The 16,729-nt window shown below is 38.9% G+C and overlaps 1 protein-coding gene across 1 annotated transcript in view; it reads left to right on the top strand.

The window, feature by feature from the left end:
• Positions 1-16,729, top strand: part of GRID2 (glutamate ionotropic receptor delta type subunit 2) — a 714,293-nt gene that overhangs the window by 427,651 nt on the left and 269,913 nt on the right. Inside the window, exon 4 of the mRNA XM_026084197.1 lies at positions 1,170-1,375. Within this exon, the coding sequence (XP_025939982.1) occupies positions 1,170-1,375 (206 nt within the window). The remainder of the gene's footprint in view (positions 1-1,169; positions 1,376-16,729) is intronic.

The raw sequence follows: 16,729 nt of genomic DNA on the forward strand, positions 1-16,729 counted from the left end.
GCCTCAGATGGCCGTCTCATACGGCCGCTCCATCCCTTTGAACGGGATCCGGCGAAGGGGGGAAGGATTTTTCTCCCTCTGCTGCAGCCGGGGAGCTGCCGACGTCCAGCGCCCCGGAGAAGGCTGAGAAACAGCCGTGGAGAGGAGGAATCGGCCCGGGAGGTGCTAGCGATGCCCAGAGGATCTGCCTGAGGCCTGGGGGGCCTGCTCCCACTGGGGTAAATCGCTGAAAGATTAAAACTGGAAGTATAGCAGCAGGGCAAGATTTGTTTATGTTTAAAAAAAAAAAAGCTGACCTAGTCACTTTTGGTCTTCTCTATTCTAAAAAAGTTTAAGTTTCTTGGTTTTGTTTCAATAAAGCCCTTCAGAAGGAAAAAAAAAAAAAAAGATGAGGGCAAGTTTTTTGCTCTTATTTGGGGAGTTAGTAGCTCAATCCGTCCTCTCCAAGCCATTTTTTAAGGCGGATTTAATCAGAATGCGCTGGAAAGTTCTGCCGGAGCAGTTTGCTGTGGAGGTATTTGGTAAACTCAGCTGGCAGCTGCTGTGTCAGATGGGAGCAGACGGCATGATTGCAGCTTAGGTCTGGCTGTTGTTTTGCTTTCGAAGGAAATAAATAGGCGTGCAGTTTGGAACAACATTAAGGCTTTTGCAGTGGGCAACCCAAGCTTTGCTCAGGCGCATTAAACTACAAGGTGTTGTGGTGGATGTTGTTACTTTGAGCCACGAAAAAGAAATGAAAACAACCTGCTTCCTTCCTGCCCCCCCGCCCCCCGGCCCCAAACCCTCACAGAAAGGAAACGCTGTACGTTACGGTTGTCTTAGCTTCCCTGCACTTCGTAGATTTAGCACAAAAGTCCCTTAAGAAAATATGGAACTGGTGTGGTGATGGAGTGAGCAAATTAGGAAAGCAGCTGGGGATAATTCAAGTCCTGTTTTCTAGCGGTGCTTTTGCACAGTAGCTGGTGCGTGGCTGTTTTTTCTCACGTTTTAGTGCTTTTAAGAAATGGCATGAGCGCGACTCAGGAAGAGCTCCAGTGAATATTATGCTAAAGTCCAAAGGGGTTTACCTGACATTGAACGAAGTGCTCCTGTGAGATAAACTGAGAAGTTTTTTGTGTCTTTTTTCCACTTGCTAATTAACACCTTAATGGGCTTTTTGATATTCCTAGATATCCGTGGCATACAAGAGTTTTTGGACAAAGTGTCTCAGCAGGGAATGGATGTAGCCTTGCAGAAAGTAGAAAACAACATCAATAAAATGATCACGGGGCTCTTTGCCACGATGCGGATAGAAGAACTGAACCGCTACCGGGACACTCTGAGACGGGCTATTCTTGTCATGAACCCATCGACAGCCAAATCCTTCATCACAGAGGTATGTGCCTAGCAGTGGTAACGTCTTCCTTTCTCCTTACCAAGTCTACAACTGTTGGTCAAAAGATTCAGCTTATTTGACTTCATAGAAAAATAAATATTTAAATATTCTCTCTTTCAAGATCATCACGTAAAGGTGTTTTTTATGCCCATAAATGTGCATCCAGAACAGAGTATAACTGCATTTGGCACGAACAAAAGCATTTAGGAAATATGCAGAAGAACTAGCTCCCAGACTTCTTTTGAATGTTCATGGATATTATATGGCTATTTCCTTGCTTGTGTCCATTCCTAAAAATCTTTACAGCTGACAAATATTTTATTTTTACTTGAAAAAAAATGCACGTGTGGATAAAATGCACGTAACTGATTAATACTTTATTTTTTTATGTAAAATAAAGTTTACTAATGATCTGTTATGTAYGGCTGAGTGGTAGCAGGGTGATGGAATTTGTAAATATGAAGGATTAGATCTGAATGAAGAATTTATGATAAGGTAAGGCTGTATTTATGTATGTAAACAGAAATTGCAAGCCATATGCACTGAATTTTCAAAAAGTTCTCTGGGATTTAGAGAGAGATGACTTCTACAGCACATTTGACTCCATAATTGCTTAATTTTTTTTTATATGAGTGACAGAGTGCCTCTTACACAGCACTGTGCTGTTTCAAATGTGTTTACATGAAGGTATCCCCTTCATTGTCAATCTATGGTTAAAAAGATTTGTCTTTTTTTTTTCTGTCCCATAGAAATATACTTTCTCTCTATAATAATTTTTCTTCAACTGGATGTATTTGTAGCTTGCATAATTCTTCTTCAACTTTCCTGTTGCCTGGGTCTTGAAAAATTGAGGCTTAAAAGCTAACTGTATGTATGAAGTCTCAAGTGAATGCCTTTGAATAAGACAGAGTTTGGAAGAGGATTTTTGGGTTTCGGGGGTTTTTTTGTTTGTTTGTTTTTTGGCTAGATATTCTGATGTCCTCATTACACACAGAAGCTTACTAATTCTGAGTAATGAGGATTTGCTACACTATCCAAATGTTTGTGGTGCCTTGTAGGATGTGAACAATTTGTGGGCATGTTTCAGATTGTTCTGCACTGTTTTCATCATCCAACTCACAGGTGATTTTATTTTTTAAGTGGCGCTGTAAGATATTTCACATTTCAATCTGAAAGCAGCAATGTCAAGGCTCTAACTACAATAAATCAATGAGACAACTCCTATACTGCTCCTAAAAAGAGACAGTCTTAAAAAAAAAAAAAAAAAAAAAAAAAAACTTTATCATCATTAATTTTTATGTGCTTGATTGTAGTAATGAAGTCATTGTCATCTCTTGAGATTGCAGACACTGAGCTTTTAAAGCCTTTAAAAAAAAAAAAAAAAAAAAAAAACCTTTATCATCATTAATTTTTATGTGCTTGATTGTAGTAATGAAGTCATTGTCATCTCTTGAGATTGCAGACACTGAGCTTTTAAAGCCTTTTAAAAAAAACCTGGATAACTAAAACAAACTGCAGAGACCCCATGTTCATATTGTCAAGAAAGTATGCCGCTTATTTTAAAGAGTTCTCATTTTGTCATTCTTCCTTTCTGGTAAGACTACCGTATTGCTCATTATCCTCTTTTGTGAGCAAGGTTCAAGAAGAGGATCTCATATCAGGCCTTCCTTCACGGTTTTGCCAACATAACATTTGTTTCATGTACAATGTGTGACTAGTAAAATTGATGGCAGAAGCCTCTCAGTAGAAACAGTTGCTCAAATAGAAGCAAGTTTGCTAGTATACTTTATTACTATTGGTGTGGGGGAATGAACTCCCTTTCACAGCAGTTGTGCTCCTATAGGCGTTGTCTGCACAAGGAGGAATTTGCTGGATTAGCTTCACCAATACATGTCTGAAACCTGTTATTTTGCAGTTGAACTGGCGGCTGTATTGTATGGGCAAAAGGTTACAAAATCTATGGACTGTCAATGCATTAAGATATTCCTAAATAATTCAAGCATGGACATGCTTATTCCGAAGAGTGTGCCTTGTGCCTAATTATTTTAACTTTGTAATTCAGTTTAACCTTGTGGAATTAGCGTGCCAACATACGGAGTTAATAAGAAGCAACTGCATATGTAGACAGGCCCTCAATTTTTTATGGCTTTTCTGCCCAGGAGATGCATTTAGCTTCCTAGCTGGATTCAGCTGTCAGCCTCTCTCTCCAGACCTCACATCTCAAATAGTCTCTGTGGCTTGGTCCCTTCTTCTTGGACTACTGATTTGGCTGAACCCCCTCATTGTTCAGCTGAGAAGAGGGCTCATTCACTCTGCAACAGCTGTAGTAAGCGTGGGCTTGATTACTATGCAAGTAACAACTTTTCCAGGGTAAATAGTCAGACACTAGCCTGTATAAATAGGCATTCTGCAAATTGGAGATTCCTTGTGATAGAATTTATCTGTGTTCTGACTCTTTGAATATTTATTTGTAAATAAGCTTTCTGGGACGAGTTTTCTATTTTTTTTTTTTTTTTAAGCAGCCTTGCTTTTTGTTTTAGATCTTAGCTGATCTCTTCTTTCTCTCCAGCTTTTGTATCTCTAGAGCTTGCAGAGATGAGGTCTCTACTTATATACTCAAGAAAATGGAGATGAAGATATAAAATACACTGTTCTGGCTATTGTGGTGGTGGGTAAAAGCTGTTTTTCTCTTTAACAGTTACGTAATAATTTGCCCTCTGTAGGGTGTGAAAAGGCAGGAAGACTTGGGATGGGGAGCAGATATCACTCTCCTTGTGAGCTAAGGGAATAATATAAAGAGGGAGGGAGAGATTAGCAAAATTCTCTTCTGTTCTTCATTGCTTTGAGCTGGGGCTGGAGGGGTAGGAGGCTCTGCCAAAACAGGGACATCCAGTGGGGCTAAGAAGTTTGGAGGCATGGAGCTAGCAGAGATCGGGAGCTCTCCCCAGATCAGTTTATGGAAGCATCTGGGAGAATCCTATGCCAGGGATGCACTGGTGAATATCTGAGTTTTCAGTAGGGTGGAATCTTTCTGTACCCTCCAGTAATCATCCAGCTCCCATTGGTGAAGCAAAATATTCCCACACAGCCTTTTTTGATTGCTGAAAAGCTCCTCACAACCAACCGTCTTGGASCAAAACTGCTATTAGCCAAGGGCACTGGTGATTAACATGAACTATGAGGCACTTGCTTTTTATTTTGTTTATTGTATGTATTCTTCTGATCTGTGAGGGACTTTCAGGATATGAGAAGCCATGTGGGGGATGAGGAATAGGATCTCCCTGTAAACTCAACGTGAGAACAAAACTCCAGGGTCAAGTGGCACAAGGCCAGGGTGGAAAAAAAAGAGGAAGAATCGCCTACTGTGCTCCAGCAAATAAACGGCAGGAGGGGAGCAAGGACTCTTTGGAGCAAGAAAGTGTGTATCTCCATGTCAGTCATGGTGGGCAGGCATTTCAACAAAACAGTAGGAAAGGCTTAGGAAAGGGAATAGAGGAACCACCCCAGTGTTGAGCTTGCTTTGCAAAGCAAGGACTTATAAAGCCAAGTATGAGAAGGTTGGGTGGGAGAAGGAACAGGCCAGCAAACTCCAGCTCAAATGGCGATTTGGGGAGAAAGTGTAACAACTTTGGGGGAGCCAGTTGTCCTCAACAGGGTCAAATCACTGCCARTATGGTTCTGCTTACAACTTTATGTCTATTTAGCTAGGGAAGCTACTTTATCAACTAAGAGCAGAGAAAAGAATGTGTTATTTTGTGCAAAGACTCCAGGAGCCGATAACAGACCACAGGAGATGAATGATACAGCTGATTCAGTTTTTAGATGTAGCAGAGGAAAATTATGTTGACTAGCAGAAGCCTTCACAGGATAAAAATCCAGTGAGCCATGGGGGAGAGAAGCCTAGCTTCAGCCAGGGATTTGGCTGGAGTTTGACAGGCAGAGTCTTGGAGGACCTTGGTAGAGAAACTGAATATACTGTCACCTCCAGCTGTCAATTCTTCCCCTCGACAGAGGGGTTACCACCCCAGAAGCAAACTTGGCAGATGTGAATATATACCTTGCTGCCCCTTGCCAGGTGCCTGCCATCGGTTCTGTTGCAGGGGTAGTGACCTCTTACAGAAGTGGAGATAACAAGAAGTGGTAATACCACTTGCAACAGTGAGATATCTAGCAAAAACTTTAGCATGCTGGCAACATGTATCAGCTGGCAAAGCTGTCCTGAGGACTTGAGAATTTCAAGCCATCAGTGTAGTGAGTGTCGTCGGTTCCCATACCAAAGTACTGCTCTTCAGCTGTTTTCCTCGCTCCACCATATGTTTTCTGTAATTAAAAATTTCAAACTTTTATTATTTTAGAGCCTCAGTTCTGCAATAAACTGAAGCTACTGAGCCCCATATTGCCAGGACTTCAAGCATGCAAGTAATTATGCTAGAGATATTGGAAATGTTTACTGTTAAATACCTATTTAAAGTTAAAGTCTCACACATCACAGAATTGGGGCCAGAGTAGTCAACATCTCATGAAACTGTGCAAGGTTCTTTTACTCAAGCTGGTGAACAGTGCATTAGTGCCTGTATAAAAAGTATATACAACAAAACTAGTTGCAGATTTCAGCTGGCAAATCTGAGAGTTTTAGCAAAGTCTTGTGTGTCAACCTGTGTGTGTGCAGGCATGCTTATTTTACTAACCCCTATAGGAGCCATTTTATTTGTCTGTGTTCACTCTCAAATCAAAGAGTTTAAAATCATGTAGCTGTTAGGCATTAGTACAATTTACTATGCATGATTTCTGCAAATTAAAGTATATTTTTTCTACTGCAAGCTGGTATGGGACCATTACTATGGTAAGGTTACCTTGGATGAAGAGAAGCTACTTGACTACYTTCATAAATAAAAGAACTCTTTATAAATGAAACTTTGAAGTAGACAGGGGAAATAGAATAAAGCATGTAAATGAAGTACTAAATAATAATTCTTGCCATGTAGTGTGCAAGTGAAACAGAAAAGTGAATGTGTATAGAGCAAATGCAGTTTAAAAACTCTTTATATTATTGAACCTCCACTGTACTTTTTCTAATGGCTACTGTGAATAGAATGAAAAGTAACATTTATTCAGTAAGCTTACGTTAATGCTGGTGGCAATTGCCCTGTTTTTGATTATGCCCTCTGTTGGAAATAACAGGGCATTTTAAATTAAAGTATTTGAATAGATATAATTTTTTCACATAGTGATACTCTTATTGTTTTACCAGGTTTCAACTTCAGATCTGATTATGCAGCAAATCATGAGTCATTGAGAGCTAAGACAAGGTTTTGTTATAGTGTTATGTAGTACTCCAAGCAGGCTTATTTCTTTAAACAATTGATTTGCTGAGAAATAGGAGAGACTTTTTCTCCACAATGTTCATTCACCTTTTTGTGTGCAAGGTTCATGGAAACTCAGTCTTTTTTTCCCTTTATTCTATGATGTTGTCCTGACTGAGTTTTACAGATATCCTAACGGATGTAACAATAACATTTGTTTTGTTTTTCTATTTCTTTTTGCTAATACAGAAAATTATCCTGTCTTTAGACAAGAGCATTGATTGACAGACATGACCTGAAATGAATTTAACTAGAAAATATGAGTTAAGAATCAAAGTGCCTGCGTGCTACTTCCACTGACAGCTGAGGCAAAATTTCTGTAGCTTTTGGTGGGAGCAAGTGGCCATGGTTTTTGTTCGGTCTGGGATACCAGGGTAGAATGCTGTTCACRTACCTAATAGGAAAAGACAGAAGACTCCAAATAGATACCGAGTCCAYGTAATTAGCTCTTGAGGAGATACTATCATCTAATGCAGGTGTCGGTACCCCTGAACTGCATGCGCTACGTGGCACCTTGCCTCTTCTTGCGGCATAGCTGTTTTGGTATCTCAGCAGGGGCTGGTAGTTACTGCTTGCCACCGATGCCTCTTTAAAATGTTGTAAATCCAAGCTCTTGATTTGTGCCATTTAAAACCTTCGTGTTTGCCTTCTTTGGCCTGTATCGTATGCTGCCAACCCCAGGTGGACTCGGGGACAAGCACTGGACTGGAATTTAGGAGAGCTGGATTCTCTTCGTTCTTCTGCCACTCAAATGCTATGTGGTTTTTGAACGCGTTGCTGAGTCGCGCTTCCATTACTTGTTCCCTTGGTAAAAAGTAAGAATAATGCCCGCATACCTGTGTAGTGCATGAGAACTAAATAGTAACATTATTTTGTGTACATCCGTATGTTTGCTGTAAAGGTAAAAGCGTATTCATCTGCCACCTAAAACTCRCACTGGATTTTGTGTGTTTAAATGAACTCTGCTACCTAAAGAGTTTCTTCTTGTCAAAGCAACATGGAGATTGGATCAGCAGCGATTTGTCGGGTGAATTCGGCAGTGATGGGCTCTTCCAGCAACAGACTGAAGCTGCCTCCCCAGGTTGCAGGGGAACCCTATTGCATTTTCCATTAGGCTGGTGGATGGCTTGATGATTGGTCACATTTGTATGTAGATCACCTTTTTCTGGACACTGCTGGCTGTTTCCTGCTGGTAGCTAGTTGATGCTAATAAAAATGAAAAAGGTAATTTTTCTGTCTTGCAGATATGAAGCACCACTGTCTTCAGAGATTTTCAGGTTTTTGGGTTGTTTTGGGGTGTGTGTGTGTGTAAAGTTATGTAATTCGTGGATCTGGGAAATTAAACAGAATACAAGTCAGGTCTCTAAGGGCAACAGTTGTTAAAGCAGTTCTCTTTCAGCATTTGTGATGGTAGTGATGGATCAGCAGCAGCCATGTGAACTTGTCTGCCACTATTTGTAATTGGTTCCTGTAATATTTTATCATAAGTGTAAATGTTGATTATGAAGGATTATACCGAATTTAGCTTGGACAGATGATCTTTGGTGACTAAAATCAGATCTTGCATTGCCAATGAATCTGCTCCTCTGTTTTTCTTATAAGTCAGCTGAATGCTCTATTTTTTTAAGGTCATCTTGCTCACCAATTTTATCTGAAGAGACTTTGAGTTTTTTGGACCTGCACTCCGGTGAAGAGTTCTCTTGCCCTTTTGAGTCCATGCTCTGCGTTGTAACTTTCAGTTGGATAAACCCTGTTCAGCGCGCCCCACTGTAATTTGTTGTTGTTAATGAACTAATGAAATTTATTTTCATTTTTTGTTTTTTTTCTAGCATTAAACGCAGTATTTATAGCTGTGCATTGAGCTAACAGCTTAAGGACTTTTTACTTCACAGTATCTCCCAAATCCCTTTACTACTCGGAATGCTGAACATGTTGAAACTTTTAACTTTTAAGTGTAGCAGAAGAATTCTTTTGGTGACTTTTTTTTTTTAAACCTGCTAAGAATGGAGCAGGGATCTTGGAGGTTCCTGTATTTTACCTTCCAGTAAAAATTTGTGCAAGTTCGCAAATTTACTCTTTAGTCCAAGCTCTGAACTTTTTATGCTCTTACCTGCTTAAGTATAGGTTGTTTGGCTGATGGGTGAATGATCGGATGCGAACCTTCTTCCCCCCCCCTCATGTTTGAAGACTAGAGTGATTTTATATGCACTTTCCTTCCAGAGATTGCAGGTTCAGTGATGCAATGTTTTTAGTCATAGGCAAATGAAAGTGGCAAGAAAGTTTCAATGCTGAAATAAGTCAGCTTGAAAGGGATTTGTATCACATACGTTGTCAACAAGACTATGACTTAAAACAGTCCATATCCCCTCCCCCCATCTGTTTCTATTTCTGCATGTTCAGGGAAGTATCAGGAGGAGAATGAAATTCAGTTTCCCAATGTAGCAATGGGGTACTTGGGGTAGAAAGCAGTGCTTACCATTGCAAAGATGGTTTACATTAGTATCTAAAATATAGAGGAAACATCATGGGAAAGCTATCCCAATGCAAAGGGTCCAGGTCTGCATTAAAGAATAACGTGGAGCAGAAAGCTTTCTGCAGGTCCTTTGCATGGATGTGAATTTTAGAACAAGGACTGCACCTTGCTGTTCCTGAAAAGTAAAGTTGTATATTGGTAGGCTGGAGCTCAGCTGATGCAGTTTACACTGGCTACATGTTGGTCCTGTTTCTTAATTACAATTGCTAGTAACAGTGGCTGAGGAGAACTGGGATACCAGTATACTCATCTTGCAATCAGCCATGCCTCATATACACTGTTAAGTGGAAAATAAGACAGAAGCATGACTTCACAAGTCTGGGGGAACCAGTATACCCCCGAGGATTATCTATGTTTATATACTCCATGGTTTATTTATGCATGCTTTTAAATCCTTTTCTGTGGTTGTGGTGGTATAAGGAGACCTTTATTAAAGTGTGCGTCGGGAAGCAATATGAACTGGAGCATCTATGTTTTTTACAATATAGGATTAAGAGTAATTGTTCTGCTTTTTTCTTCATTCTGGATTTTCTTCATTTGGATTTGTGACGTTTAGTGACGTGACATTTATTATAGATGAATATTGACATGATACTAGGTGTTTTCCCTGTGCCAGAGGGTGACAAGAGTTGAAAGATCTGAGCAAGGTCTATCTCGTATTATCAACAGTGAAATCTGTAGGGTATTGCATATGTTAATAAACATCCATACAGTCATTATACAGAGGAGTGCATAAGGGTGTGCATGACTGTAATTGCTCTATGTCTTGTTATCAGTAAAACTATCAGCATTTTTATAGTTATACAATAAAATGCATGAACTTGGAGTCTAGCAAAAGAAGCAAAGACCCTGCTGGATGTGAGCTTTGACCAGTACTTTGGATTTGAACCTACTTTTCTTCTTAGAATTTTGGAATCACCTAATAACCTTTCTCTCCTCTCCCCAACTCTCTCTCTATCCCAAGTTGTAACTTTGAATCTGAATTCATGAGTCTAAGTACAACTCCTAGTCTCATCAGTTTCATAAATAATTTATTACACATATTTAGGAAACCCATAGTTAAACAGGTAGGTTGTTTATTTGAGAGGAAAGAGGAAAAGCTTTAATGTTTAGGATCTGAGTAGAAAATGTAATGTGCTTTGTAAGAATCTCATCGTATCTGCAGTTGTGCAGACAGCTGCTTGGTGATGCTTTCCTATAAACTTCTTTCTGTTACTGTATTTGGCTTTTAATGATTCAGCCATTGGCATTCTCTTCTTTTGGACCTTGCTTGTTACTGTGTGTGTTGTCTTCTGTACTAAAATGTATAATTGAGGGGCTGACCTCCTGTGATCTTTAAAGATCTAATAGCTCTTTTTTCTTCTGCTGTTAGGGTTGGCTCTTCTTAATTCTGCTTGCTGTCATAGTTAACTATATTCTCCTGTTGTTTTACCAGCAATTTTAATTGGATCTAATAGTCTTGGTTACTGCTTATCCTTCCTCCCTACTTTTATAGCTTCACAATAAACACCTCTGTTGTGTTCCTCTTGAGAGACAAATGTCTTCCCATAGAGAGCAAATTACTTCAACCAGCCAGAGTAAAAAGAAATGATATAAAACACATTAATGAAACAAAGCTATTTATACACATTGGTAGAGACAGTCTATTAAAGCATGTATTTTCCAAAGAGCTAAGGGTGGGTGTATGATTCATGTAGGTGTCATAAAAATCCCACTCTGAGCAACTGCAAAGCTAATATGCAATTGACTGCCGTAGGATGAGTGCTGTTTTGAAATAAAATGACAGAGAGGATTAACTTAAAATGCAGATAAGATCTGATAAAACTATTCCTAATCCAATTCTTTCTCCAATGTCAGATTGCCTGATTGGCAGAATGGTTGTGCCTCCTTCCTGCCCACCAAAAGAAAGAAGTATAGCCAGTGCATTAACTTTGCTAGGTTCCCCTAAAATATAAATAATTTCCTAGTTACCCTGAAAATTCAGTGTTGATTTTTTCTAACCCTGAAGCCCAATTGTCTCCTAATCAACTAATATTTAAATCATTTTGTCCATCTGTTAGAATGAAATGAGGAGAACTAATAATTGTTTGTTCCTTATTTTAAAAATTTTCCCTGTGGTGGTGGAGAAGCAATACTATGTCATTAGTTTGATCTAAAGTGGAGATAGAAACTTATACCCTATCACCCCTTTCATAATGTTATCTTCGAATTTGCTTATGAAATTTAGCTGAGCAGAATCTCCCATGTTTGTTTTCACCATTTTCAATATGCATCTTGTAGTTTTACTCTGATTGTAACATTTTTTCCACATATACTTCAGTTATCTTATGCAGTTTGCATCAATTTAAATTCTCTCTCTCTTTTTTCTTTTTTTAAATTCACTCCACCAAATTCGATAATTATCCTCAAATGGATTGGGTTCAACAGCACATTAAAAATGTTTAGTACAGCATTAAAAACAATTGCTATAACAATGGGAACCTCAAGATTCAGCTTTTGTGGACATTTAATCAGCAGTGATATTTCTGAAGACTGTTGTAAGCTAAATTATTTTATTTTGAAAGTACTTATCAGACAGTAGCTGACTTGTGGTCTCCACAGAGCATAATGAGTTGCGGACTTGCTGATATTATAAACTAATTTTTGAAATAGGCAATACTAGTTTCTCACCTCCCAACATCATCTTTTCCTAATTAGGACTTGTGTTATTTAGTTCATTTGCAAATGATTTCAAAAGATTTGTTTTTTGTCCTGGATGCTCTCATTTCAAATGGAAAAATAATTAATGGTTGTGATTCATCTTAGAATTTCCATAAATGAAAATAACAGCTGCTTCTGTTGATTGTAAGAATAGATGTAAACAGTGGCATTTTAATTTTGTAAAAACATGTTATCTACTGGTTCCCTAAGTCATCTGGACTAAAGGCTCCATCTTGTATTGAGAGCTCGACGCTTCCTTGGAGGGTTCGTGCATTTTGTCTCTACTTAGAGAGYGCTAAGCGGTCAGCACTACTGGAGGTGTTGATCAACCCAAAATACTGTAGTGAAAGGACCTCATAGACTTCTCTAATTGTTGCTTATGAAAACACTAATTATACAAGTACTACAGAGTGTGTTACCAGGACAGCCCAGTTTTGGGGCCTTGGTGTGATAACCGATGAACCTGATGTTGACAAGGTGGTAGATTTTCTGAAACAAAGCGTGAAGAAAAGCTCAAAATCAGTGTTTCCAGATACTTTTAAGAGTTTCTTGAATGGTAATCTTGAGAATGATTTGAATGAACCACATGAGATTTGCTGGGAAAAGGAATCAGTGTTTATCTTAAGATAAATATTTTTATCTTCTGAAAGTTCCCATATTTCACAGCAGAAGAATGGGAAGCAGTATGAGCTTACTCTGCCAGCAGAAATTAATATAAGAATCAGTGGCTGGTCATGAAAACCCAGTGAGAAAGAAAAAGAGGAAAGGGAAATTCGCAAGATGATACTTATTGGCCTGCTGTGTTAAATGAGGAAAGAAGTCTGTTTTGTTTGGTCTTTTGTTATTTATTTAGCTTCTGAGCCAGTGTTGCTGAAGAGTTGAATGGCTACAAATCCAAGAGAGATTAAATGAAGGGATTGATTTTTGTCAACTTACTTTAGGAATTGGTAAATGAAGTAGCCTTAGAGAATGGTTCATGTGACATTCATTTACTTATAAAGGCACCAGAGCAGGAGCTCCTTTTAACACCTCCTTGAGCAGTTGGAGGCTGGCCACAAGAAGGCCTCCAAGAGGTACTAGCTTGCCTTGGCTTAGGGAAGTAGACTAATTTTCATCATGTGACTTCTATAATCCCACAGAGAAATGCCAAAAAAATTTCCAGAGGTTATTACATACATTTTTGGACATTTTAGCAGGATCTGAGATGTGGGGGGTGGAAAAGGGGGAAGGAAGTGGATGATTCAAGTTTCCTCCAGTTTCAATCAAACCAATGATGAAAGGAGCTTCCCACAAGCTCTAATTTAAACAGAGACTTTCAAAAATAACATACTTAGCATTTTGAGATGCTCTAAGGAATGAAAGCTTTTCAGGTGTGATCTCCTTAAAAGAAAGTTCACGTTTGAATTGCTGGGATATGTATGAACAAAGATAATGCATCCCAAGAGCCCTTGCAGCTTTCACAGATAGATACGTTTTTCATAAACAGGGCAGTGCTGAAATTTTTGCTTCTTAGAGGAGAGGAGAGGGGCTGTTGGATCTACAGACACAGGACTTGCAGGATTCCTGCATCATGGACAGCCCTTCAGCTTGGGACCGTGAAATCTCCAACGTTCCAGGGCACAACACAGCGTAGATGTAACTGGTGGAAGCCTCAGGGTGTTTTTGGTCAGAACTTTCCCAGATGCTTTAATGTTCTGTCAAGGGTAATATGTGACTTTCCATCTCTTTAGCTGATCAGATTGATGTGAGCTCTTCACATCTGTGCTGTACAGTAGCTCCTAGTCCCCTTCTGAGTGTGATTCAGTATGTTAGTCTGGCCACAAACTGTTGTGTGATTTATAAAATACCTGAGTCATCTTTGTCTTCTTATGGAAGATCTGAATGCTCTGGTGGCTTGGTCTCAGATGAAGGTAGATGGTAGTCTAGAGGCCAGTGCATGCTCAGCTCTTTGTCCGTGCTTTTGTCTGTCAGAATCTAAATTGGACAATTTTGAAGAATCAGTATGTGATAACCGTGGACCTTAGAGCTAAAAGCATTAGCAAGTGTTGGAAAAGCTATGCAGGAGAGCCTGCCCGTATTCTGCAGATTGGCACAGGGAAGAGCCTGCATAACACACTCACCAGATGGTTAAAAGTGCGCTCAACAATTACACCGTATTCCTTGTCTCCTGTTAATTTTAGCTCATTGGGGCATCCTTGTGGTAGCAATATAAATGTGTATCTGATTTGTGCCCTTTCTTTCTTTCTTTTTTTTTTTTTTTTTTTGGCAATAGGTTGCCTTAATTTTAAGAAGTGCAAATTAATAATTATAAAGTAGCATCATATATCACTTACATTTTGTTTCACATATATTGTCCTCATACATACATAAGCCAAAAAGTGTGCTTGTAGTGCAGAAATCATGCCAGCTGTAAGCTGTTGGAAAAGTAAAGGAATCAAGCCTATGGTTCCAGTTCTGTAAATTAGTTAAATGTAGGAATAACTTCATTAATTTTAAAAGATCAGGTCCTGACTGAAGCCAGCTGAGTTCCTCCCCATCAAAAATTTCCAGGTTTCCTATGGTCTGTGGTTCCAAGATAGGCAGGCAGACTGCCTCAGAGCTTGGACTCTCTTCTTTCATTGAATTTCAAAACTTTTGGGTTTCATTCCAAGCTGGAATAAAACCAGACTTTCAAATATCTACATCCTCTGCAAAGTTGCATGACCTTTTTTCATGCAGCTGTCCTCCAGACTAGCCTTTAAATTACTTCCAAGCAAGAGTGGTTTATGTTTCAGCCTTGACATATTATGGTCATGAGTCTTTCATTACTGAGAGAACATTACTGACCTTGTTGTTAAAGCAGCCATATTATGGCATTTAAGTATCCCTATTGGCAACTGCTAAGTTTAGGATTAAAGCACTTTTTCATCATCCTGTTCATCCATCTACATTTTCATCTTGTATAGACAGTGGTTGCCAGCCTCCAGCCGCTTACTGAGGATCCTAATTAGGCTTGCAGCAGTGAATCCAAGAAGACTGTCAAACCAGCGTTCAAAGAGGACACACAAAGCCAAGTGCTGTCATCAAACCAGTGATGACACACTTAGGCAGGCTGAGGTGCAACAGGATCCACCAAGCACGCTTTGAGCAAGAGAGGAGGCAGAATAGGATGAGAGCTCCTATAATGTTTTACCAGTTTCCCATCACAGCTGTCTGATCATACCTGAAATGTGTGAAAAGAAAAACCTCGCAGGCTACATCCCCTACCTTTGCCATTTCCCGTAGAAGGACTCTTGGTGGGCCCTATCAAAGACTGCTGAAAGACTGAAACATCAGCACCATCATCTGACTTCTGACCATTATCAGAAGGAAATGATCAACTGAGGAGGGAATTGTGATAGTGTCTGTTCAGGCCCGAGGTCTGAGGGTAAACTGAGAGGTAGGAGGAGGGAATCTGTGATTGTGTTTTTTAAAGTTATTTTGCCACAAACAAACTTGCATATAGTGTATGTATTAATATGGAGTAATATATGTTATATGTACCAATAGTACAGAGTTTCAGCAAAAGAACTGGGAATGGAATATAAGTGCTAGTTCTGATAACTAAGATGCTTTTACTTGTGTTAAACATTTTTGTAGTCTGGATCTCCAAAGGAGGAATGAGTGAAGATTTATTTTCAAAAAACACTATTAAGGATGTATGAAACCGTAACTGARTTTTTATTTGAATCTAAAATTAAAACTTAAATCTTACATTGTTATTTCTATTCACTGTCCTTGTTACATCAGGCGGCCAAATCAGAGGCTTTATAGTATATTGTCTATCTCTTATCAGGGCGGAGATGTTCCCTGAGGTATAATCGTTAGTGTTTGTCTACGGAATTTTTTGTTGTATTTGTACAATACTAAAAAGATGCATGTACTCAAGGTTTTGGTACCTCTAATGTATGTTACAAAAAAAATAGGGGAAAAAGGTATAAATGCTGCATAATGCTTCCCCTTGAGCAAACGGATATAGAGGCATAGCATTCCTCTTGGGAGAAGGTAGTTGTTGGTCCTGGTTTCTGTTTTGGCAAATGCTTTGTTTGTATTTTAAAATAAGTTCTACAGGATTAAATTTGTTGAGTGTAAATAAGCACACATGTAGTAAGAGTCTGAAATACAATTTTTAACCTGGTAAAGATGTGCATCTCTTGACATGACCAGGAAGTAGTATTGCTTGATGTGGAAAGCTACGTTTCAGATTGAGGTACTGTGTTACAGAAAGATATGGGAAAACTGGAAAGAGTCAAGGAAAGGCAAGGAAAATTAAGGACTGTTGAGGATCAGTTTAAGTGGACAGATTTAAGAAAAAAAATACATTTCCATAGCTTGCTTGCTTGCTGAACCTTTAATATGGTTTATATTTCAATTCAGTTTATACCATTTCTACTTGGGAGCATTTTATTCTTTTGACCGCTCCTTTGTTGTATTTATTTAGTTCTTTTTAAAGGTAGAATATCACTGTTGTGAATTTCCCATTTACCATAACATATTATGAAATTCCTTTAATTTTTAGCCTAATAAATATTCCTCTCAGCAATTTTTTGAGATGCCCTATACATCAGTTCTTACTTAAAATCAGGTGCATCACTTTATCCATCTTCCCTTGTTTACTCTCTAACATTTGCRTGGAAGTATGAGTATATTTGTTTATGGTCTCATTACTTTCATATGCRCATCCTGAATAACATTTTTGCCTCCTTTTTGTGGGAGTGCAGAGTTTGTCTGTCTTCATCT

This window comes from Apteryx rowi, unplaced genomic scaffold (genome assembly GCF_003343035.1).
Source record: "Apteryx rowi isolate R43461 unplaced genomic scaffold, aptRow1 scaffold_63, whole genome shotgun sequence".
NCBI classification, from domain to species: Eukaryota; Metazoa; Chordata; class Aves; order Apterygiformes; family Apterygidae; genus Apteryx; species Apteryx rowi.